The sequence below is a fragment of the Daktulosphaira vitifoliae genome, unplaced genomic scaffold, assembly GCF_025091365.1.
Source record: "Daktulosphaira vitifoliae isolate Bord-2020 unplaced genomic scaffold, ASM2509136v1 Scaffold_2, whole genome shotgun sequence".
NCBI lineage: Eukaryota > Metazoa > Arthropoda > Insecta > Hemiptera > Phylloxeridae > Daktulosphaira > Daktulosphaira vitifoliae.
This window is the reverse complement of record NW_026099573.1, coordinates 44,316,188-44,343,757: the sequence shown is the minus strand read 5'-3', so window position 1 is coordinate 44,343,757 and position 27,570 is coordinate 44,316,188. Positions and strand designations below refer to the sequence as shown.

Here is a 27,570-nt window from a genome sequence, read left to right as displayed (position 1 = left end):
TTAAATAATGATATAAAGATCAAATTAAAAGGTGATATAATTGCTATCACTTGATAAAATAATTTAAATCGTTGATAAATAATGATTATAACTTTTTTGTATTATTTATCATGCGATAGGGAAACATTCAGAACAATACCAATGCGAACCAGCACACAATTCCAATTTATAATTATTATGTTGTATCCACTCATTTAAGTCTTTGATCTCATCACGATTCACTCCGCTCCAGTTTGCAACGTTACCAATTTTATTAATCTTCGGACAAGTTGTTACTAATTCTTTAAGAGTGTCTGGATTGCCACTAGGTAAAAGTTCATTAAAGTATAGACAGTCAAGGTTTTTCGTAAGATCATCGTGCTCATTTAACATTTCTATTAAACTAGATTGACTTTCAGTATTTATGCTATAGATATGTAATACTTTAAGAAAAGGTGTCCGTCTAAGTAATACACGAAAAGTATTAACGTCTCTAATATTACAAAGTTGCAACTTCTGGAGTTTTTTAAATGGAGGTATCTGTTGGTTGCCTATAGGTGGCGATTCTATCCATTGAATTTCGGCATTATCAATGGATAGAACTTCGAGATCAGAAAGAGCTGGAAGGATTTTACTCAAATCGATCAAAGGTGAACTGTTATTTCGACGAAACTTGAGAAACACTTCTCGTAACTTTTTTGAAGCTGATCCAGAGAAGTAATTGTACAACTCGCTCACCCACGACTGTTCTACTGGTACGGATTGCAAGTTGATTTTGATGAGCGTATGAGGTAAATAACTCAACATGTTAGGTGTATGTAATGGTTCTGATATAGTTAGTCGGTTTAGTCTTGTACATGAATCACACAACGTTTGTAATCGGGCCGATGTGGTTCGACATGCGTTAATCATTGTCAATTGAAGCTGTTTAGCCTCTGTTAACTTGTCAAGCAACTCCAAAGCTTTTCCTATATGACAGTATTCGCCCAGATTTTCCAAATTGGGTATATTCTTCAACGCTAAAAGTATACCAAGAGAGGTAATGCTAGTATTAGCCATATTAAGCACACGCATTGTGGAACATAACTGAGTGCTCTTTTGACAGTACTCTAGTATAAAAGACATATCGTCAATTTTGACCTTTTCACCCGAGATTTTAGTTTTAAGTTTTCTAAAAAAAAATTGAAGTAAATTAAAAATTAAAGTTAAAACTGATAACTTTTTTTGGTACCTTGAAAGTGTTCTTAGGATTTTCATTAATGATATTTTAGTAATTGTTTGACCTTTGGATTCGATTGAATATTTGTCCAACTTTTGTTTGTCTCTGATTTCAATTTGTAACAATAAATTTTTTAGACCTTCATCAGTGACTTGGCTGGAATTAGAAATATCAAGTTTTTCCAACACAAAACACGACAGGCCAATTATTTTCAATAATTTATCACATGCAATGTTTTTAAGAATTAAACATTTTAAATTACTCATGGACAACAACGCCGAATGGAATAATTGTGTGTCTGTGAAAAAATATCAATATATTTGATCAGAATCAACAAATTGAATATTATCATATATTAATGAGTTTTATATACCTAATCGTAGAAGTGTGGATCTAGAAAGTTCAAACTTTTCCAAGCCTTTAGCTTCCGATGCTAATAATCTAAGCATAGCATTTTGATGACTACAGCCGTAGTAACAACAAAGCTGTACTTTTAATTCTACAATATCTTTATCTAGCATAACAGCTAATAAACATAATGGTACTGTGTCTATTGGACTAATGGAGTGTCCCTCGCGCGTCACATCAGCAAGCATATTCATACACTTGATCAAAATTCGACGGCGAATGACAACAGGTACGGACAATTGCCAAAATTGTCGCATTTGGTTTTTTACAAATAAGAATGTCTGAGCGGAGTAAACTAGCTCTTGTATCTCATAGCACGTATAAACAACATTGGATACGACTCTAGATTCCGATAAACTTAGCAGACTCTTCGGTTGATATCGGCACGGCATGATGTTAACTGTCCAATTTTTTAGATTCACCTAGAATGATAGGCATACATGTTAATTTATTTAAATATGGAATATCAAATAAAAATTACAGGAAAACCCAGAAATCACTCTTTAAAAAAATGATGATTTTTTTGAAAAATGATTTCGGTAAAAAAAAAAAGTTATGTTAACGTATACTTTATGTGCATTAGATAGATCATTAATTTTAAAAGTCAAAAATTTAAAGTCAGCACTCCCCAATTTTATTTGAATAACTTTAAGAAATATGTAAGTGAAGTTGAGTTTGATTTGTCCACTATTTTTCGTCTCTCAAAAGGGTTGAAAATTGGTAGGTGAGGGGTGAAATTAAGTTCTTTAAATATAACTCGTTAAATTTGAAATTTATAAAAAAAGTTTACTGAACTATTTATAAAGAATATATTATTTACTTTAAAAGTATAAATTATTTTTTCTGTTATGTTAATAATGTTCAATGCATAATAAACAGAAAAGGTAAAAAGATGGAATATTTTTTACTCTGCATATTATGTCTATTTTTGTAGTCATATTTGTGTATAATTTGTTTGATTTTTTACGCAATTGAATAGATCATATGTACATATACAGGGGTTTTTCTTCAAAACACTTGTTCATAATCAAGTGACTGTCATGTACACTTAATTTAACAAATTTCATATTAAAAAATAAAACGTCTAAGCAATCTTTTTTTGAAGGCAATTTGGAACCAGTAAAATAGTATTTCATTGGACTAATTAAGTATATATGCTGTCTTAGTATATTAATTAATGCAAATATAAAATTTATTTAAATATCAAAATAAAGCAATATTAAAAATACACAAAATTGTACAATCGAAACATCACTACTAAACTTTTTTTTAAATCAGTATTATGTAATATGTCACTTATACCATCGATAAACTATTACTAATATTTTTCAAATCATAAGCAATTGTTGAATTAAATGTTCATTATCATCAAGATAACATACAATATGTTCAATAGGGACATCACAAATATGACTAAAAATGGAAATAATATGAAGAGTAAACAATATTCCAACTTTTTACCTTATCTATATGCAGTGAACTATTAATATTACAGAAAAAATCATTGATACATTTTTTAATAAATAATATATTCTTTAAAAAGAGTTCAGTAAATTTTTTATATAAATATAAAATTTAATAAGTTATGTTTAAAAAACTTATTTAGTTCTCATCTACCAATTTTCAAGTCCCTTGAGGGGTTTAAAATTTGATGATGGGAAAATGATGGACAATTGCTGGACAGATTAAACTCAACATCACTTACATATTTCTTAAAATCATTAAAACAAAATTGAGAGGTGCTGACAAATTTGTTTAAAATAATTTTCTTCTATAGCTAACTCACATAACAATTTTATTAAAACAATAATATAACATTATATGTTTTGGTCGACTCAAGTAGTTGGTATTAAGGCAAGGAAAAATAAGAAAAATGTTAAAAAGATTTTTATAACGTTATAAAAATATTATTATAATATATTTAAAAAAAAAATGTTATTAGAGAAAGACTACTCGAATGTACATATTATGTATTCGTATAAATTTATTACTATATAATGACGAAAATTTGAAAGATTATTCCCACCGAAATCTTACCAAATCGGACTTTAAAATTTTTAATGACCTGTTTTTTATGAATTACGTGCATATAGTCTCAATAAATATTTGAAGCTATCAAGTGTTGGATTTTTTTTAGCTACTCAAAATTGTATAAAATGTTTACACGTATTTTAATACGCATCAAATTTTTTTATTTAATCTTATTTGGTATTTTATATTGTTAAACACTGTTTTATAGATTTTAAAACTTGAAAAAAATATTCTTAAAAATGATATGAAAAAAAAAAGTATTTTAATTTTTTCCTTTATCCATAAATTATACTTTAGCTATCCATATTTTAAATTTCAATATTAAATTATTTATTTTAAAAAAGTATTTATTTAAGTTATGTATAAACATTCATTTTATACTTTGGGATGCCAATATTTTTTGTAGCTTTTTTGCGCTTGTCACAATAAAATGCGCAGAATTAGTAAAAATGTATTTATTTTAAATACATGGGTGTCAAGTAATCTCTCTTAGAAATCAAAGTTTGCTAGAATCAAAATGGATTATTTTAAAATGGTTATTTATGTTTTTATCAGAATTTTAGTTAATATATGACGTATGAAAGAAAACATGCAAGATTTTCCCTTTGAAAAGAACATTAGTGGAATATAATTAACTATTTTAGGTACTATTCTTACATAAAATTGTAGCAATAGTAATTATTCTGCAAGCTTAATTCAACAATTATAATACATATATAAATGATAACATATTAAGACATTTTAGATAGAAAACCTTGCTCGTTTGTATAATCATAATAATTATTTTTATACGCAATTTTAATTATTACTGTGTTGTACAACACTTACATATTATTTTAAGATAACTACATTTACTTAATTTCATTTAACTATAATAGTTAATTATCATTACAAAACATAAATCATAAAATTATAAACGAAAAAGATATGAAGATAGATAATCACCTAATTTTTTTATTGCATCATTAATTTCTAAAACCTAATGTTTTAAAAAAATCTCTTTGATATGAAGTTAAGTAATAATTTTTAGATGATGTAATTATTTTTTTGTTAAACGGACAGCAAATATATCAATTTTTAAATTTGATGTCATTATAAAATTTAGTTACTGTATTTTTAAATCAAATTAATTAATACAAATTATTAAATAAATTATACACATTATTATACTAAATAATTAATTAGCAATTTTTATTCAATTTGTGAATAAAAAATGATAAATTTTATTTAGTTTTTTCAATGAGTTGGCTTGTATTGTAATGAAAATTATAAAAATCAAATTAAATGTTAAATTATCAATAACCATCAGTTTTATTTTTATATTTAAGTCAAAATTATAAGCGATATTCAAAAAAGTTGAAAATCGCTTCAATTGTTCAACAAATTAATAATGAAATAATAATATAATATTTTCAGATAATTGCCAAAATAATACAATAAATTAACAATGTAACATTCACAATATCACTTCTAACATGTACCTATTTGATAGTTTTAATGTATATATTATTATTTTACAATATTAAAAGAAGTAATAATGAAAATTGTTGAATTAATCTGTAAAATAATTCCAAGGTTCAGCGATTTATTTTACAATAAATTTATATATTTTTGAAAATAATTATCCAGCGATTTAGGAAGTGTAATAAATAACAATTTATGACGATTTTCAACAATTCCCTTGAATGTCAACGTTTTATGATAAAATAATATATTTATATAATTTAATGAAATACAAAAATAATGTTTAATCTTAATATTTAACTTGCACATTATCGTATATTTGAAATAACACTAGGTAGATTATACTATTTCGATTAATTTTATACAATAATAAAAAAGTTATTTAAAATCATAAAAAGTTATTAATACTTGATGTAGTGACATATAAATTTCGATGAAAAAACTATTTTAAGTATTAACTATATTAAAAGCTGAAGATTGTTTTGTATGGGTGGATACGCCATTGCTTTAGGTATAAACATTTATTTCAAGTAAAAAATATTTATTTTGGTATTCATGTCCATTGATACAAATAAGGAGTGCAAGAGATTCGGGTACACGTTAACATGAGAACTTATAGGATATTTATGATTTACAATAACTAATACAGTGTGTTAAAAACGTTTTGAGGAAGCTAAACCTCATTTTCTACCGCTCGTAAATAGTTATTTCATGAAGTACATTTTACTATGATGTGTTTTTTTTTTGTGTCTGTTACCACTTTTTTTCAGCTCTCACCGAACCGATTTCATTCAACGATAGGTCAAAAGATAACAAATAGTATCTAGTCGAAGATATTACTCTAAAAAAATAGAAAATTTTTTTACTTAAAACTGCCATAACTTTTTCAAAAATAAACAAATCAATATATTTTTTTTTTTAAATCAATAATTTTTTTTTTTTAGATGCATGATGTCTTTACCTATCATATAGTATATATTTTTTTATATATCTGACCCTTTACCTGCCCACAGGGGGGGATTCAAAATGTCAAATTTTTCACAAAAAATTTAGTTTTTACTCTTAACTTTTGAAAGTGTTCCGGAAAGTCTGACACTTTTATATATATTTTAAATTAAAGCTAATGTAATATACTTTCTTTATCATGGAAAAAAAAATATTCGGACTTTATTTTGTCTTCACGGTGAAAATAGTTACCAAATACTATTTTTGTGTGAAAATTCTGGATTTTATTTTTACATTTTTAACTTTATATTTTTATAACTTTTTGAAAAATGTATGGATCAATACAATTTTTTTATAAGAAATAATATTTATATCCCTCTTTCATTCGACATACTATATCTTAATCAGAATACAAATAAGGAACTAGCATATCATGTAGCTTTTAGAATAATCCACCAATTTTTTAAAATTAAACACTATCTACAAATTTGCATCGAAGCGTTTTTTATGATAGTGATTTTAATCACTGTCAGATATCATTATACTTGACCCAACTATGCAACGTCATCACTATGCCGCGACCCCCTTGTGCTGGGTTTTTTGTTAAATGTTTGGTGTAACTCATTTTTAAACGGGCTAAGTGTTCACACCATACGGCTACGCCTTACGAAATATTGAGTAATTCTAAAGTAGTTGAAATATATTTTGACAATTATAGTTAAAATAACTGCACTAAGATAATCGTGTTCTTTAACTACTATAGAACTGTTAATAAAGTTCTATGATTAAAAATTATATAAAATAATAATAAATATCCCAAAAACACTATATGTCATATGTTCTCATGTTAACATTATAGCACGTAAAATTTTGTGTCAAATTTATCTCACAAACAATATTATCGAATGACGTGTTTTTTAATCTAAAACTTCATCCATTCGTAATGTTTACTTGTCAGTATCTTTGTACGTAATTGTTCACTTCCTCAGCATTAAGAGTATGGCGATACAAAATAGAATAGTCAAACTCAAGTAACAATCAACTATTATAAAGACGTTGTTATAATAGACATTTTTTTTGTTATAATCAAGGTTATGCATTAAGCGTTAAAAAGTTGATACTTAAGTTGATTTAATCAAGTTAGGACACTAGTTACTTTTTAACCTGATTAACGCATTACATTTAAATTAATAAGAACTATGATAAAATAAAGTTGCATTTTTACAATAAATTAAATTATAATAAGTATTTGAAAGTGAACATTACATTTTGCTAAATAATTTTTAAGAAATTACTTTATTTTAATTAATTTGGAAATAATATAAGTCATTGACATATTTTTTATGCTGAGACACTTCTAATTTTATTTCGTCTAACGATCGAAAAGTAAAAATTACATTACTTGAAAAAAAATAGTCGTATAAGTTCAAGGCCAATACGATATTTTGCACGAGGCACGTCTTAGTAAATTTTGTTTTATATGTCAAGTGGTTAAATGATAAAAGGACTGCTAAACCCAAATAGCATGTTATAAGAATTCGAATAATGTGAACAATGGCTATAATGTTTATCATTTTCAGCCTTTTGTATTTCAATGTTATACCTGTAGTTATGACGCATGTTAGGTAGAGATGGCCTCTGGGAATTTTATTCGTATTACTAACAACTATGAAAAATGAAATCATTTGTCCAGAAATTAATTTGATGGTAACATAAAGTCAAAATGTATTAATGTATTGCCAAATGCTAATTCGTTTTACTATTCCGACAGCGGCGTAATGACCGCGAATGATCATGACATTGTTCTGTTTAAATCGAGGTGATCAACTCAAACGAACGGACACAATCCCTAAGACTCATCTATATAATTATTAAAAATTTGATACAAAAACTAGTTTTACTGAACTGAAAATGAGCCTTAGATGAATCATTTACTACCATAACGTGCTGCTACTAACTGTATACCTTGTATTTCCTTGATCGACTAGTCTATTGAATAAAAAAAAAAACTAGTGAAATCGGATTCCGGTTCAATATAATAAATAACATAACATCGTATTTGAGAGTTTTGTACGTGCATAGGATGCAATATATTATTTCAATATGTCAGTATAAAATATTGACATTGAACAGCAAAAAGTGTTATCTATTATTCAAATATCACAACTTCATAGTTCACTGATAAGTATTATGATAATAATAAAAAAATTGACGGCTGTTTCAGTAAGATTGTTTAGAACGGTTCTAAAATTAAACATGAAATTTTTGTTTACATTCATGTATACCTTACACTTATGCTAAATATTAACAAGTTATAAAAAAACAAGATTATAATACCCATTTCTATTGTTCCAAACTTCACAAAAACGAGGAATATATTATTTTTTTTAAGCACGATTCTTCCATGAAATATTTTTAATTTCTTAGCTTTTGAAAGTTTACTATTCGTAGATATTAAGTGCCGTATCTACTCAATAACTATTATTACTATCTAAGAAAACATGTAGAAAGTTCATGAGAATTCTCGAGGGATTATTTTACGCTAGTGGTCTCAACAACTCTTTTAACCATAAAAACAATAATAAATTTAATTATATCCATATATACACAGTGATTTAATTATCATGAATCATCTAGTAAATCGAAAAATAAAAATAAAGTTAATAATTTTTTATTAATTTCTTTTAGTACTTTTTATAGTTTAGTTACTCGAAATTTATCAATCATGAAGTATTTTTTATGTTCTATCCTTATACCTTATATAGGTATCAACTTTAATTTCTCAAAAACAACACACATAATTAACTAGCTTATTTAATAGCTAATGATTTAATTAAGAAAATGATTGGTCGATAATAACTTTTGGACCAGTATATCGGAAGTTATTGGCATCTTTATAAATAGGCGGGAGGAAATGTACGGTCAGGAAATGTCTAGTTATAAAAATAGCAACTTCCACTCTTCATATCCAGTCTTTACCTTAAATTGTTAATAACTTCTGAAATAATAAATCAAATGTTGTAAACGACTGATAAATTTCTTAATTAGATCATCATCTATGAAATAAGCAAATTAAATAATTATATATGTGCCATTTAGAAATTAGTACCCTAAACCAATTTGCTACCTCAGCATCTTTAACTTATAAAAAGACATTTATATATGCTGCTCTTAAACTCAAAAGCATTGTACGAACGTTTATGTTTTTCTTCACTATTGTCCATCTTCACTATAATCCTGAATAATCAATATAAATGAATTTGGGATCATCTATTTTTACCTAAAGGTAAACTTATTTTTATTACTTAACATAATTCAAATTCGACTTTTCATTATTAGTTAAAATTTAAAATTATTTTTTGTTGATGGCCCTAGAATAGGCTAAAAATGATTTCCATAGAAAAAAAAAATTACTTTTTAGTTTTGTTCCTTATGACATTAAAAATCTTTTGGTGTTGGAAGCACTATTTTAACTTCAAATCTACTGTTGCAAATTAAAAATAAAAGATGGGCACATCAATTTTTAGCTAGATAGAATAGTTTAACGTATATTTATTAAATTTTCAAAAACATAAATAGCTGGAAGGTAAATTAAATCTAAAGAAAAAAATGCATATATTCACACTTGTAGGAATACGGAAAAAACAACTAATTAGAAACGACTGGGAAACATGGACTAAGTACATTAAAAATGATCAAAGAAATTACATCCAAATTAATAAATCTATTATAAAATTACAATTTAATTAAAAATTGCAAATTTTATTAGTTTGTTTAACAGATATTGCAAACTTATAGAAGGAATTATAAAATATTATAATGATTTATAGCTTACAATTTTTTTAATTTAATATTTTAGTAGCATTTAAACGTAAAGTCTAATAATATATTTATATTTATTGGTCATAATTACCAAACAATTAAAATACAATATTTAATATACTTTTTAGTGAAACCAAATGTTGCATAAATTTGCTATAAAGAAGAATTATTTACAATATTCAGTGGAAAATGATTAAATATTACTAGTATTAGTATAAATGAAAGTATCTATAATTTATACTTTACGATCATCAATTATTTAAAATAATTTAACACTGTGTTTATATATTAGTGATGATAGTCAATAAAGAGTAATTTTTAAAACATAATAAACTTATTATAAACTTAGTAAGTGGGATTTTAATTTCTCAAGGTAGACTGCCCCAAATCATGTCAATGAAAACACAAAATAATCAAAACTATTTTGTTTCCGGATTGTTACTATTTTCTTTAGTGAGTTACACAATCGAAAAATGCACTTTTAAAATATAACATTAGTTTAATGTGCACAGTTTATCTGTATTAATTTACAAATTATACATTACTGTTATTTATAAATATTATTATTATTATTATTAATTTAAATTAATTTAAATAGTTATACTTGTTTCGAATTGAATCTTTTAAATTATAAGGGTAACTATACAGATAAAATATTTAGGAAGTTGAAAAGATAATTTACCTTATCATGGAATATGACAGAAATATTCTTTGTAACTTTTGAATGACTCGATATCTCTGGTCATTGTACTTATGTATTTAAATTTAACAGAAAGAACGCGTGGTATTTTACACAAAACTACTGCGGTGTATTCTATATTACAACTACATTTATAGCACTCAACTTTTTTTTATATATTTACACAATTTGTACCAAAAAGGAACAATAAGAGTATTGGTTAAATTAAAATAACACTCAAATTTTAAAATATTTAATCATATAATAATAATTAATATCAATCCAATTAGAATTTGTAAACAAATAATTGTGAGTGTTTCGGAAAAAATAATTCCGTGATTAAAAAAAAAAAGTTGCAGTTATTATAATTTAGTAGTTAAAAAGAAACATTTTAAAAATCTTGTTTGAATACTAAAAAATAGACAAAAACGTGTTCGGTTATATAGTATATCATTATTGTTATTTGTTATCTTAGGTCGTTAAACAAAATTTGTATTTTCTGAACATCATTATGCGTTTGCATTAATAAGTAAAGCCATTACAAGATCATTTTTTTAAAACGTAACATCAGAACCATATAATTTTTTTTGAAAATAATTTTCGAAATAAACGTTTAAAACTTATTAGTAATAACTTAAACTAGTGGTATTCTATTAAAATCTCATTACAATATTTGTCATACTTCTGTCAAAAGTTATGTAAATGCTTAAATTGTTTTAAGTTTATATAAAATAAAAACTTCTTGTAATAATTAACTATAGTGTCAACATTTTATGGATCTACAGTAGAAACTTAAACATTTTTATTTATTTTTATACATATTTTAGTTTTATGGTTTACTTCTTCAAGATATAGTATTGTGTTGGTGATAATAACAATTTTTTATGCATTTTTAAATTAAATACCTAAACCTTTTTACGGTAACATAGTAAATGGTTAGTGACCAGTATTAAATTCAGATATACGTCATACAACTAGAGTTTCCCTGAGATTTTAATAGTATCTGGGTGATTTAGCTATTTTCGAAAATTTGTCGTGATATTAATTAATAATTAACTAACATATAAAAACAGTTTAAAACATCGAGTTTGAAATTTTTTTTTTTTTGTTCATTACAATTTATTATTTATTATTACTTAATGGAATGATTTCAATTTTAGTATTTAATAATAAAATTGAAAATGAATAAATAACTCAATAAAATTCATTTTTTTTTTATAATTGTAAGTTAATAATAAATATTTTAATATTAATTTTATTACAAAAATGTTTTAAAGAACAAATATATAAGAAATTTTGATAAATCGCTATCAATATACGGATTTGTTAAATGTTCAAGTGAGTCAAGTAAATATTTGGACATCATTTAGAAAAAATAATTTGCCTGTTAAATTGCTATCGTTTTACAGACCTTTAAGTATGGTTTAATAACTCATTCAACACATTTTTCTAATGGTGCTAATCATACTCAAAGGTCTATAAGAAGATGGTTATTCGAAAGGTAAATTAATTTTATAGACAATGTCAGAATATTTACTTGACTCACTACATATATATATATGCATTTATGCTACGAGTATATCAAAATGAGGTAGAAATATATGATTTTAGTGCCAAAATTCCAAAACAATTTTAATTGCATTTAAATAATACATTACAATATACATAATTTATGCTAATATTAAAATTCAATTGACCATTTGTGTAGAAATGAATACTGAATGGAAGTTTCTTATGAAAAAATGAAATATTTTTTTATTTACCGAGAAAAACTTGGACATCACGACCAAGTATAAATTTTCAAGAAATCTTAAGATATGAAAATATATATCAAAAATGTAATGGTAATAATATATTAGTACTGCGAAACCCTGTAATTTTAGTCATGGGAATCTTTAACTAAAGGGTCGATGTAAAATATATATATGATATACATCTACACAGTCTTATACCCACCACGGATAGAAAAAAATTTTAAGAAGGTTAAATTTAATTTCCCCTTCCCTCGTATTCAAATTTGAAACGTAGACTTTACGTGAAAAAATTGTGTTTTAACGAAATATTTATTAATAAAATATACTTACAATTATTATTACTCCGACGTCATATGCAACGTTTAACGTCAATCAAAATTTGTGTCCCTGGACCTTAACAAGAATCAAGCCGTACAATTGAGTCTGAAATTCTGAACAGCAGTGATTCCGTACACGGGCATATTTGCGGGAGAACCGCGTTGTCAACTGAAGTTGGATGAATCCGCCGGCTCTTGTTTACTCCACATGTGGTTCGTACCACTACTCTTGACATTGAGACGGAATGCTTCGCTAGCAAAGGAAATGCTTACTGATTACAATGTGATATCAGTTTCACTTCTGACGTCTCGTAACGATTGTTAATATTATAAATATTACCAATATTATTGTTTATATTTTAAACTATTGTAGTTTGCCTTAAAATAAATTCGTGTCATAAAATAAAACTATTTATATTTTTTAACTATTATGGTTCCTTAAAAAATAAACGTCTATTACAACATATTCTTACTTATGTCTGAAATAATATTACAAAAGAAACATAAATCTATTATTATGAAATAGTTTACAGCAATATTATTATTATATTGAACTTTAACCACGTAGAGTTTCGAAATTTGATTATTATTATCTATGCATATCTGTTTTTTCTGGAATAATGATTTTATAGAATTTGTTAAGTTATTCTGAATACACCATCAGTTAGCACAAATTTTTATTGATTGACTTAAAAATTTAGTAATATGTTGTTAGCCACAATTTATAGCTTTGAATAAATATTAAAAGGGTTTATCACTCCTCTAACGAAAAATGATTTTTCGCCACTATACAGAGTAAAACTAACTGACCACTCCTAAGACATTACGCTGTACATTATTTTAATAATTTATGCATTTGTCAGACTACGTTAAAATCTTATTATATTATTTGTTTTTAAGTATAAATTTTGATTCAAAAATTTAATTAAAATTTTTAAAAACATTTAATTATTAGAATTGGTATGAAACGCGGTTAGTGTATGTGTTACAAATATACATTAGTCGAGCTGTACCTAATCAACGTATTAAAATTCTTAAAACTTAATAATTGTTCTAGGATTGTAAATATTTTTTAAAAAAAAGCTTAAAAAAAAGTATTTTAAAATAGTTAAAAAATATATTTTTTAAGGGGAGAAAAATCTTTAAGCCTTTTTCAATTTTTTTTCCTAACTCTGCCTATGGATATTCTATTTATTTATCATTTTTTCTTATGTTACCCATAAAATACATACTGTTTTATAACATTGCATTTATCAATATTAAAATAATTTCATGAAATAGATTCAAAAATTCTAAGTTTTCAAGGCAATGTAGATGCTATCAAGCTAGAATCGTCCAAATTATGCTGACTAAATATATATAACTTATGGTAATCTAATATATTAAAATTTTACCTAAAAAATAATGTTGTTATCAGTATTATACCAATCGAATGCGTATTGCCTTTAATAATATTAATATATATATATATAGTTGTTCAGTAAGTAAGGAAACAGGTTTCTATTGTTCTCATTGTTTATAACAATTGGCCCGTTTCCTTACTTACTGAACACTTTGTATAGGTTTGGTAGACTATTCTATACAAAACTAGAAATATTATATTTTGAATTTTTCTTAGCTTTCTTTATTACTAAATAAGTATATTTACTACCCAGGGCTGTAGTCCATTGTGCGTGTACCTTGAACTGGCCCTGTAAACTAGTTTGATACTATATCGTCATGTAAAAAATTATCATTTGAATTCCAACAAAATAATCGAATTATTGTACATTACCTATCAAAATACTGCCGATTTTGTTTTATCTGCTTCAAAAATATATTTAATATTATTCACAGTATTAGTTAATTATAAGGAGAAGATCAATTTTTAAGTATTAATACATGTTCTTGAATAATTTTAAAATCATGAGATCCAAGGTCGATGAAATTGTAAAAACACAGTTTTAACGATAAATAAATTAAATACTATTTGCTCTAATGTAATTGCACAGTTTTCTGCATCTTTTACATAAAAGACTTAAAATAAAGAAACTCGGATAAATATTAAATACCAAATTTAATGGTTCATAAAAAAAAACCTTAATAGCTAATATAAAACATCTAAGTGTTTTAAATTAATTGCTGAACAGTATCAATGAAAGTTCATTTCATATTTTTGTCGAAATAAGTTAAGTTGTCATTTATATTTTTAAACATATATACTTGTATTTGTTTCTATAAATAAAATAAAGAACAAATCGGTAGAGTAAAGAACTGAAAGTATTTAGACTGGTACCCAATAATCTTATAATTATTAAACTGGGAACCAAAATTGAAATAAAAAATATATAGAAAATAATTAAATAAAAACCAACCATCTTTACACAAAATATGATAAGTGTTCAGTTGGGTGGTTCAGAATTATAATTTTTTGGTTGTATTGTTATAGTAGTATAAAAACAATATACATAGTTTATTCGAAAAATTTTTCCCAATTTGTGAGCTTAAAATTTAGGTAAAAATTATTTTTTATTTTTTTTATAACTTGTAATACAGATATTTTATTGAAAATAATTTAAATAAATTAATGATAATCTACATAAAAAAAAAAGAATAAATTCAGTATCATTTGATTAAATAGTAGTTGAATATATACCAAGTTATAGACTATAAAATCTTAACTTTTACAACATTTATTAAGAAATTTTTTTTTTTATATTTGAAATCTTATAATTTGACAAAATCGTAGGTATTGTTGTGTAATTAAAAGAAAATATCTAAAATGTATAATTTGCTCAAAATAAGTGGTATTACAGGCAAGTAAATCATTTAACAGGGTAGCAGAATAGAAATTCTCCTTGATTAGTTAGTGGCCAACGATGTTAAAACAATCAAAGCAGTGGTATCATTTTACTATTTTAGGACATGGACACTTTAATACTCAATAATTATTATTCATAACTTTTTTTTGTAAATTATAATTATTTTTGTGTACTAAAAAATTATGTACTTAAATAATTCCAAAAAATGTATTTGAATAATTTTACTTAAATACAACTTAGGTAATAAAACAAATATAAATTACCACTTATTGAAACCTACATATTTTCATTAAGATTTCAACAACTGTATACTTTACCTTAATACGTTTTTATTTTACTTTGAGAAGAATCTAAACCTAGAAGAGTCTTGGAGTCTAAATACTAAACGAAAATAAATAAATCTAAAGATTATAATTATTTTAGAAGAAATTAAGTAATTAATGATAAATTTATTACAAATTTTCAGGATGATTTGTTATTAATCACTTTAAAATACTTTCTTATCTACTATAACCAAAATTTTACTTTAATTTTACATTTATATATTTATTTTGAAATAAATTAAATTAATATAGTGAAATCTTATTAGAATTAATACTACTATAGGTGAATTTATTCAATGTTTCATATTTGACTCTTTCTTTTTCTGTTTTCTCTCCTTAATCCCAACTACTTGGGGTCGGCCATCCTTATCCTAAATATCCACTTCACACGATCACCCTATCATCTACGCTTACATCAGCCGTCCCCTCATATCGAATCCAAATATTTGACATATCTTCTTTTTCCTCGCCTTAATCCCAACTACTAGGGGTCGGCCATCCTTATCCTAAACTTCCACTTGAGACGATCTCCCATATCCTCTACGCTCACATCAGCTGTCCTCATATCGCATTCAATAACATGTATCCATCTCTTTTTGGGTCTTCTTCTACGTCTTCTTACTGCAACATTCATTTCTACAACTGTTCTTACGGCTTCCGATTCTTCTCTTCTCATAACATGACCAAACCATCTAAGTCTATTTTCTAAGAGTATTTGTAATGATAAACGTGAAAATAAAATAAATAAGAAACATAAAATATTAATCACTTATAACTAGAAAACTAAATTACTTTATACTTAACATATATATGTTCATCAATAATTAAATTACTGATGGCTTAATCTCGATAACTTCCAACTGCCACTTCCATGATATGCTTTAGTATCAATTATGTCATTAATGTTTCATTTATAATTAATACTTTATTATGAGATGTATGACTCACTAATTAGTAGTTACCGGCATACATGTGTTAGTTTGGGACTAACTCATGACTTTATTTATCGCTTACAGGTCAGCTCTAATTCGAACGATTTCAATTTAATGTGGTCAAACAATCTTGTCAAGACCGAAATTATTAGTTCACTGAAATCATTTCAACGTGTAAATCATTTTCCAAGGTAGGCAATTTCATTAACTCATTATTTATACATAATTTAATGTTTAATTATGATTTAGTTGAACACTCTTTCATAGTAATATATAATAAAGATTTATAAATGTATTTTCTCCAAGTGTGAGTACTAAAAATGATGTAACATTATTTTTTAATTGGAAAATAATGTTTTAATTATACAATAATGAAATTTTTATGTCATCATTCAATAGTTTTAATTTTTTAGCATAGTATTAAAAAATATTATCATTAAAATATGAAATGAGTTAAGTACTCATGTAGGAATTATGAATTAATATTAAATCAAGATATAAATATATATACATGTCTATAATAAAAAAATAAATAAATAAACAATAAGATTTATAAATACACTAGCATTTAAATATTGGTATAATAAATATAATAATTGATTTGTTCAATTCGAGGACTAATGAAACACATACTTTTAGAAATCTAATAATAATACTTCCGTTTAAATGAGCCTCACTAAATAAGTAAAGCTTAATAGAAGGCGTAAAGTATGTGCACTGTCCTTCAGTTCACTATTAATTTAGAATAAGTTTTAAATTATTTTAATCAATTCTAGGAGTGTCATATTATAAAATATTCAAAAATAATTAATCGCATTTAAAAATTTTGAAATTTATACAATATTGATCGTTAATAAATAAATTTTAAATAAAAAATAATCAAAACAAAACTGTTTAACCTATTTATATAAATTTGTATTTTTATATAAATAGTTTAGTCTCTTCGATTTTTTAATATATGACAATTTAATAAATAACAATAGAATTAAGTGTTTATTTTGGAGGCCATTCTGACAAACCAAGCAGTTAGTAAATGTAATGAGACAACTGTCATATTGATGTGACCAGCATTTACATCCGCATTCGCATTTAGACTAATATTAACTACCCATTAGTATTAGTACCACATTATTTAGTTTATAACTTCCGAATATATTTGTTCAACACCAACGTATTTTCATTTATTATTACATGATTGTTTACAATAGATTTATGTTTGAGAACCAATTTATATTAATTTCCTATTAAACATATTAATAAGACATGAAATAATAAAGTATTGGTATGAGTCGATAGAAAACATTTGTTGGTTTCTAATTTACTGTTAATGAAAACGTGTAAATATTTATTTATAAGTATTATGGAATGCTTTATTTTTATTCTTGTTACTATCTTACCATAGTATTTCTGAGTATAATATATTAATCATAGCCATTTTTAAGATTTTGGCGTGGGGTGACTATATGAATTTTGCGCTCTCAAATCAATCAGAATCAACCTTTAAATAATATTGATGAGAAAAAAAATCAGCATTTTTTTTTCATAGATAAGCTTATATCAAACTTACTTCTAATAAAATCTCAACTAGAATTTGTTTTTGTATGTGTGCTAATATACCCCTGAATTGAAAAATACGCCAATGAAATCAACAAATAATAATTTTATAGTTAGCATATTTTTTCAGAAAAATTACATATTTTAAAATCATATTTTTTTTAAACCACTATACTTTAGATCTTGTGAGCTTACCAGAAAAGATAAACTATACAAAAATATAGAGAAGATGAGTCACCAAAATGGAATAAAAAATTTTTCTTTCATACCCGAGACTTATATCATGCCCAAAGATTACAATAACTTCATCATTAACCAATATAAACATAGAGGACTCTGGATTGTGAAACCTTTTGATTTATCTCGAGGAAGAGGCATCACAATTATTGATTATGTAAGTTAATCCTAATTTAATTAATTAATATTAATTAATGTAATTAATAAAGTAAAATTAGTTTTATTTTACAATATTAAGTCAAATAGTATTAAAATAGTTAACGTTATCAAAAAGAATTTCAAATTTGCCTAATGAAAAAATAAGTAGAACATAGTATAGATAATATATTATATATTTTTCAACACCAAACTTGTAGCCATTCAATGAAGTACAGCGTCAATGTTTGAAAGAAAATGTGGTTGTATTGAAGTACGTGGATAATCCACTATTGGTAAATGGATATAAATGGGATCTTCGATTATACGTTTTAGTTACATCATTCAATCCGCTAATCATTTATTTATATGAAGAAGGTTTGGCTCGATTTGCTACAGTCAAATATGATTATGAACGAAAAAATGTCAACAACAAACAAATGCACTTGTGCAATTATAGTATCAACAAGCATAGTCCAAACTATATAAAGTATTTTTACTCAATGAAATTCTTCATAAACTAATTGAGTTTCACCATCATTATTTGCTTTACAGAAATTCTGATCCCAAGAAAGAAAATGTGGGTCATAAATGGTCAATGAGCGCTCTACTAAATTACTTGCGAAAAAATTATTTAATTGATACAAAAACTTTAATGTCTGAAATTGAAGATATCGTAATAAAAACTATAATAAGTGGTGCAGCTCAAATGCTACCGGCTATTAACTGTTTTGTACCTCACAGCCAAAACTGTTTTGGTAATTGATTGAAAAATTATTTAAAAAATTTAAGATTTACCAACATTTTTAGAAATTATTTTTTTGCATAGAGGTAAATCGACTGAGAGGTTTAGTCCATTGAAAACTTGGCGTAGCAACCCTCCCAGAATTTAAAAAAACTATATGTATTTTGTTTTAAAAAATATTTTATAGAGTTATGGAAATATCAATTTAACCCCCCTCAATTTTTTTTCTTGCACTTATGTTAATGTTTTTATGCATATTAGGCCATTGAAAATCAGGCATAAATTAAAAAGTAGAGATAACTTTAAATTACAAAAGTACTTATTCAGATTAAAACAAATATTTAAAAAAATTGTTCTCAATAATTTCTATAGTCTTAATAAAGTATAGATTTCTATAGCTTGTAATAAGATGCTTATAACAAATTCTAGGATTACCTACTAATTTTATTAATTTTTTTTAACGAAATAATTATTTTAAAATAAGTATTTTTTGGATAACTGACAATAATGTTCTTTAATTTTATATTGTTTTTAATTTTTGCCTATTTATTGCTTGTTATGAATAATTATGCAAAACTTAATGAGTTATACTACAAGCAACTGTTAAAATATTTAGAGATCAATTTACATACCTGAATCACTTTCTTTGTCACACAACTTAAGCATTCCATTTTATCTTAATTAATAACTTTTTTATGTTGCACAGAGCTATATGGGTTCGATATCTTAGTAGATGACAAACTGAAACCTTGGTTAATTGAAGTCAACTTATCACCATCACTGGGAATAGATTCAACATTGGATAGTAAAATAAAAAGTTCAATGTTGTGTGATTTATTTACGTTAATTGGCATTCCAATAATAGATCCTACAATATTCGATCATTCAAATAAGTTTGTGTAAAAATAAATGCATATTTCTTTAACCACATACATTAATCTGATAATATTTATGATAGAACTTCAATGAGAAGACCCAAATCAAGCATTCTGAAAAAAAATTTATCACATAATAACAATTTAAAATACGACGAAAAACGATTGCTTCTTCATACTATTGACCAAAATCGTAGGAGTAGAGGGTTTATAAGAATTTATCCCACAAAAGTAACGTGCAAAAAATATACACCATACTTGGGTAAAAATAAAGTTTATTTTAATATCTAATGTAATTTTTTAAGCATAAATTTAGTTTTAAAAGCAAAACGTATAAAAAATACTTTATTATTATGAAAATAATGATTATAATTATTACTACTATTCAGACAATATTTATGGAGTACCAAGAGGATCAACCTTACCACCATTTTATGTCAAGCTTATGAAAAATTATAATTGTTTATTAAGCCTTACACTCTTCAGTGAACATACATCATTTGACCTAAGTGTGGATAGACAAGATCGGTATGAGCGATCATTAAGAGATTGTAATTATCATATTGATAGTAAGTTGTGTCAATATCATGCATGTTACTCTATATAAAAGTTTTTATTCTATATATATTTATATACACCCAGAAAAAATCTCACTTTATTTAATAATTTCATCATTAGATTTGCTAAATATCATCAACATATTTTTTTTTTTTTTTTACAATTTGAAAAATCAATCTGTAAATTAAGCACAATAAGTATATATGATATTATAATAGTAGCATGAATATTTTGAATTAAGAAATTACCCANAACATAGCACAATAAGTATATATGATATTATAATAGTAGCATGAATATTTTGAATTAAGAAATCACCCATTGGTGACACTTGACTGGAAATTAACGCTGTCTAGAGTCTAGAATTTGGTTGTTTTTTTTTTTATAATTATTATAACAAGTCACGGCACCAGTTGACTTGTTGACCCAGACGACGCCCGGGGTTCCCGGTATGGTTTGAGTGTAGAGGCTCTTTATCAATGGATTTTGGTGGGTTTGTAGGCGATTATGAAAACGTTTGTAGAAATCTACAGCTTCTTCTGTCACAGTTTTCATTNAAAAATCTACAGCTTCTCCTGTCACAGTTTTCATTGTGAGGTCTTTATGTAGGGTATAATTGGACACAAAAGGTGGAGCATTCGTAATTTTTCTAAGGGCAATATTCTGGAACTGCTGGATTTTGTTGCTATTAGATACTTTAGCAGTACCCCACAGTTGAAGACCGTAGGTCTACATTGGTTTTAATAGTGTTTTATACATAAGATCTTTAACTTTTAGTTTAGAGTGTTTATTATTTGTAAGCAAGGGACGTAGACTGCGGAGTCAGGCATTTAAAGCATCATCAACATATAATAATTTAATATATATTTTCATGGTGATGTGTTTTTTTAAAAATTAATTAAATTTTTTCATTTTTTTATGATGATATTGGGTGTGTACAGCTCCGCCAATCATTTCACCAATATAATTTCAACCAAAGTCATTATATTCATATAATGATAAAATAATTTTAAATAGTTCATTTTTTCATGTTACCCACTTTATTTAAATTTTTCCCTTAATTTCTATAAATTAATTATATTAGACTCGTAATTCATTTTATTTATTTAATATAGAAAACCTCCATAAAGTTAAAAGTATTAAAAATAATTTACAATTAACCACGTATAAATAAACATAAAATAAAACAAATCAGTATTAATTTTAATCTATTATATATATGTTATATCTAGTAATAATTTATATCAACATATTTTGAAATTGCCGTAGTATAGTTGAATAGATAAATAAACAGTAATAGTTTATTCTTTAATTATATACAATATAAAATTAGTAAAATGGGCTAATATAGTAATATATTAACTTAAAATATTAAATATTAATACAGATTAAAACATAATAATTAATAAAAATAGCCTCTTTAAGCTTAATTTTACTAATACACTTAAAAAGAATAACATAAAAATAATTTATATTATATATATATATATTATTATGATTATTATATTTGTAGATAAAAATAATAATGTTAATAACGAATGCGACGTAATTGAACTGAAAAATGCTGTGTTTACTTATTTAAAAAATGGATTTTTAATTAGGTGAGTAAGGAATTTTTTAAAATTACTTTGTCTCCCGCAATAAATTACCTAAACAGTACCCTGGGCATGATCCTTAAGTCTCTTCAATTTATCCTTATGTTACCAAAAGATAATACTTTTTAAGAAAATTGAAACAGATAGACAATTAGTATTCTGTTAATGACAAGACCAAGAATAAGCGAGTTATTAACAAAAGTTAAGTTTAAATTTTAAACTTCACGGGGATATTTGCATTTTATGCTAAAATAATTTTCTTTAGTTTTTTCAACGATTAGTTAACGAACTTTTTTGTACTTTTTCGTTAGTTTTTATTTACATAATATGTTAAATATGAAAAAAAATTTTTTTGAACAAATTATATAGGTAATGAAACATTTATCTCATAGTTTTAGTTTATTTTACGGATAATATTTAACATTCACTTAACCTTTAACTTAATTCATTAAATAAATAGAAACTAACAATTTTAACTAATAATAATTTTTTTTTTCAATTTATTTAATTTTATAGAATTGATAAAAGCATAAACTTTTTCGACTTAATCAATTTTAATTAAAAAAAAAAGAAGTATTTTCTGATATAAAAATTTGAATCTAAATAATAAGAAGAATGAATACTAATTGTATATTTTGCTTCTTATCTTTAAATGTTATATAATTATTAATTTATTTTAAATTTGAATTAGTAAAAATCAAATTAGACAGATTTTTGTGAGGTATTTAATTTACATATCTGAAAATTTAAAAAGATTCACTATGGAAAAGGATAGCCAACCTAGTACAGAATTCACGTGGCTGTTGTTTTTAAAGATTTCAAAAAAATTAAATGTTCCACTAAAAACTAAGGTAATTTTTTTAAAATGTATGTAAAATTTTTATTTTTTTCTAAACTTACAACAAAATCGTTTGCTAATAACTATTTTTCTCTTCTATAATGAATTTAATTAACTAATAAGTTTAGGGAACACACGCAAGGACCGTTACTTTATTGAAATAAATAACTAGGGTTCCGGTTTGTATTCTTTAAAAATAAAATTTATTAAGTTTTATAATGAAATTTAAAGTTATCTTTATAAGGAATAGAATAATTTGTATAATAATAACTTTATGATTTGCAAATTTCACCTTTAACTTAATATAAAACTTCTTAAATTTTTCAAAATAAATAATTTTTGATCAAATAAGAATGCTATAGTTCTAAATTCATGACATAATAAAAATTTTGATACAGTGTTTTATAATAAATTATTATTAAACTAATTACGCAAGTAACTGATAAGCATTACGAACACTACAACCAAAATGATGCACATAATAACTTATGAAAATCGATTATTGATTTATATTGTAGTATAAGTTATCATATAATAATTTAACACTGAGTTTTTGAAACGTTTTTATTAGAGCTCAAACTATATTTGGTCAAAAAATCAAAATGTACTAGAAGTTATACGTCTAATGGAAATTTTAATACTGAAATACAACAATTATAAACCAGAAATGTTCAATGACATAAAAAATCCCCAAGATTATGTACCTCAAAAACTGATGAATTTATTCCTTTCTTATGCTAAGTAAGTTATTATTTTTTTACCGACTAAATAATGTCTTTTTTTTTTTAGAAACCTTATGTTTTGTTTTATATTAATACATGTACATATTTTAAAAGATAGTAAAATATATTAACTGTTTATAGACTAATTCAAAGGATTAATGATATTAATAATAAAGTTTCGATTTTAATTTGTTACATAATAGATAGATATAAATAATCACACCAATCTTTAAATTTAAATAGGGCAGCTGTCCAACCTCCAAAATTGGTAGAATGTTAGTAATTGAAATTTTAATGATTGTATACTGAATTCTTTATAAATTTTAAAATTATTTAAAATTTATTTATGTCTGAAAAATTTAACTTGAATAATAATTTTTTTCATAATTATAAATAATACAAATAATCGATTTCAAGTCCTAATATGCAAACTATTTGAAAGTACTGTAATAAATAAAATGGTAAACTAAACTTTGTAGAACGTATTAAATCTAACTCAAAAATTCATTATTTTACACAGTTTTTTTATTAGATGGCTAAAAGTATTTACCTTCAAAATTTTTTTTACATCAGCACTACTAGTTATTAAATATTAATTAATTTAGGATATGTGGTAAACGCGTATCTATATTATTTATTGGGGATTTGCACAAAATTCTTCTAAAAGTACAATTTATATAAAAATATTAATTAATTGCTTGCATTCTAAGAGAGTTTGCGCTCATCTAGTTTTCATCATGAAACCCTACAAACAAATTTATTTAAAAAATCATAAATTTTTTGTAAGTATGCAATTTTGATGATTTAAATTAGACATGATTCAATAAAAAAATATATATGCTACAGAAAAGATCCAGTAAATTGTAGTTAAGGCATTTTTTCTGATAGCGATTAAAATCACCATACTTAAACATTTTTATTAAATATATAAAAACATTCAATATATCTACCAAAAATTTCATAGTTTTTAATTTTAGAAATAATTACTCATAGAAAACATTTATTTCATTTTTTAATCATTAATTACATTAAATATATTATTAATAATAATTATTATAAATAATATTAAATAATATAAATAATTTCTATTAAATAATAATTTAATAGAAATTATTATTGTACACTAGACAATAAAAAATAAATAAACCCAGCACAGTGGGGTCACGGTACAGTAAAGACGTGGCATAGTTGGGACTAGTATAGATGATATCTGACAGTGATTAAAATCACTATCATAAAAAACGCTTCGATGCAAATTTGTAGATAGTGTTTAATTTTAAAAAATTGGTGGATTATTCTAAAAGCTATATGATCTGCTATTTCCTTATTTATATTCTGATTAAGATATAGTATGTCGAATGAAAGAGGGATATAAATATTATTTCTTATAAAAAAATTGTATTGATCCATACATTTTTCAAAAAGTTATAAAAATATAAAGTTCAAAATGTAAAAAATAAAATCGAGAATTTTCACACAAAAATAGTATTTGGTAACTATTTTCACCGTGAAGACAAAATAAAATCCGAAATTTTTTTTTTCCATGATAAAGAAAGTATATTACATTAGCTTTAATTTAAGATATATATAAAAGTGTCAGACTTTCCGGAACACTTTCAAAAGTTAAGTTCAAAAAGTTGTTATTTTGAATCCTCCCTGTAAGTAGGTAAAGGGTCAGATTTCCAAAAAACATATACCAAATGATAGGTAAAGACATCATGCATTTATATAAGAAAAGTTATATTTAGTGATTTTTAAAAAAGTTATGGCAGTTGTAAGAAAAAAAATTTAAATAATATAAAAAATTAGCTATTTTTAAATTTGTAATTTTTTTTGAAATTTCTCCCATTTATCGAGAACGAAGGAAATTTTTTCAATTTTTAAGGGTAATTTCTTCGACTAGATACGATTTGTGATCTTTTGACGTATTGTCAAAAGAAATCGGTTCTGTGAGAGCTGTGAAAATTTAGTAACAGACACAAAAAAAAACACATTGTAGTAAAATTAATATCTTCTCAGCATCATATTATATTAAAATATTATAGATTTTTTAGGGAAATGCTTCCTATAAATTTTTCAGTCACATAAAATTTACTATGAACTTAATACTCACCTGAACGCGTTATAGTTATGGATATATCATTATTAGTTTAACTTCCAAGCTGAGATGATATTAATTTTATTATTATTATTTTTTTTTGTGTCTGTTACCAAATGTTCACAGCTCTCACAGAACCGATTTCTTTTGACAATACGTCAAAAGATCACTAATCGTATCTAGTCGAAGACATTACCCTCAAAAATTGAAAAAATTTTCCTCGTTTCCGTAAATGGGGAAAATCTCAAAAAAAAATTACAAATTTAAAAATAGCTAATTTTCGATGTTTTTAAAAATTTTTTTACTTAAAACTGCCATAACTTTATTAAAAATGACTAAATCAATATAATTTATCTATTATATATGGATGATGTCTTTATCCATCATTTCTTAAATTTTTTTTGTAAATCTGACCCTTTAACTACTCAATGGAAGGATCTAAAATAACAACTTTTTTCACTTAACTTTTGAAAGTTTCCGGAAATACTGACACTTAATATACATATATCTTAATTTAAAGCTAGTGTAATATACTTTATTATGGAAAAAAAAAATTTTGGACTTCATTTTGTCTTCTCGACATGGTTACCGTATGCTATTTTTGTGTTTAAATAGTTGATTTTATATTTTAAACTTTATATTTCTATAATTTTTTGAAAAATGTATGGATCAATACTATTTTTTTAATTCTAATTACTATTTACATACTTCTTTTATGTTATATACTTTTTTTTTAAATCGGACCATTTCCCTTTATACACTGGGAGTTCAAAACTTAATAATTTAAGTAGAAAATTGGTGGATTATTCCACGTAGCTTTTGGAATAATCCACCAATTTTTTAAAATTAAACACTATCTACAGGTTTGCATCGAAGCGTTTTTTATAATAGTGTTTTTAATCACTGTAACAGTGATTATTACAGTCCATTATTACATTATTAGTCCATTATTACAGTGATTATTTCTTGAGTTCCCATTGTGCTGGGTTTTTTTTCATAGAACTGCCATAACTCTTTTTTAAATTATTGTATTCTTTTTAATTTACAGAAAAGAAGATATAGAAGATTTAATTGAATTTCATCATGTATAAATTCCAATTATGGTTTGAAATTGATTAACTTTATTGTAAATAATTTTGCCATGGTTTTTAACAATTTACATATTTTTTTAAAGAATTTTCTGAGTGCAATTTCTAAAATATCCAATTAAATATTTTCAAGAATACTGAACTTTATTTATAACGATTTAAATTTTATTTTGTAATAAAAAAAATGAATATTATACTTATGAATGAATTGTTTTCTTCTGGTTTATTTATTAAACTTAATCCTATCTTTGAATTCTTATAAACACTTTCATTTTAATTTTACAATTAAAAATTGTATTCATTTCACCTTTAAATGTCATATATAGCAACTTATTTAATACAAATTTTATAAAAATAAAAAAGCTCATTTTTGTTTCTATTAATTATTTTGCAACTTAGTACGAATACTTTAAGTTTTAATTATCATTTTTTTTTTTTTTTTTTTTTTTTT

General features: G+C 24.5%; 2 protein-coding genes across 2 annotated transcripts in view; one reads left to right on the top strand and one right to left on the bottom strand.

The window, feature by feature from the left end:
• LOC126897590 (tubulin polyglutamylase TTLL5) overlaps positions 1-27,317 on the top strand; it is a 38,860-nt gene extending 11,543 nt beyond the window's left edge. The window contains exons 2-12 of the mRNA XM_050671303.1: positions 16,759-16,865; positions 18,409-18,622; positions 18,822-19,090; positions 19,156-19,358; positions 20,052-20,244; positions 20,304-20,482; positions 20,610-20,789; positions 22,292-22,379; positions 23,065-23,224; positions 23,783-23,952; positions 27,080-27,317. Of these exons, the coding sequence (XP_050527260.1) occupies positions 16,759-16,865; positions 18,409-18,622; positions 18,822-19,090; positions 19,156-19,358; positions 20,052-20,244; positions 20,304-20,482; positions 20,610-20,789; positions 22,292-22,379; positions 23,065-23,224; positions 23,783-23,952; positions 27,080-27,122 (1,806 nt within the window). The 3' untranslated portion in view covers positions 27,123-27,317. The remainder of the gene's footprint in view (positions 1-16,758; positions 16,866-18,408; positions 18,623-18,821; positions 19,091-19,155; positions 19,359-20,051; positions 20,245-20,303; positions 20,483-20,609; positions 20,790-22,291; positions 22,380-23,064; positions 23,225-23,782; positions 23,953-27,079) is intronic.
• LOC126897592 (uncharacterized) lies at positions 47-12,849 on the bottom strand. The gene is made up of 4 exons (XM_050671304.1): positions 12,632-12,849; positions 1,572-2,028; positions 1,211-1,496; positions 47-1,150 (listed from the first exon to the last, which is right to left on the bottom strand). The coding sequence occupies exons 2-4, from the start codon at positions 1,996-1,998 to the stop codon at positions 109-111; spliced, it is 1,755 nt and encodes a 584-aa protein (XP_050527261.1). The 5' UTR covers positions 1,999-2,028; positions 12,632-12,849; the 3' UTR covers positions 47-108.
• Positions 27,318-27,570: the final 253 nt, after the last annotated feature.

Bases quoted from the DNA above. Each gene is read 5' to 3' on its own strand.
- LOC126897592 (XM_050671304.1), bottom strand. From the start codon at position 1,998: ATGCCGTGCCGATATCAACCGAAGAGTCTGCTAAGTTTATCGGAATCT. The intron at 1,497-1,571 runs GTATATAAAACT...ATTTTTTCACAG, and splicing joins ATCCACACTTCTACGATTAG to ACACACAATTATTCCATTCG. The intron at 1,151-1,210 runs GTACCAAAAAAA...ATTTTTTTTTAG, and splicing joins ATCCTAAGAACACTTTCAAG to AAAACTTAAAACTAAAATCT.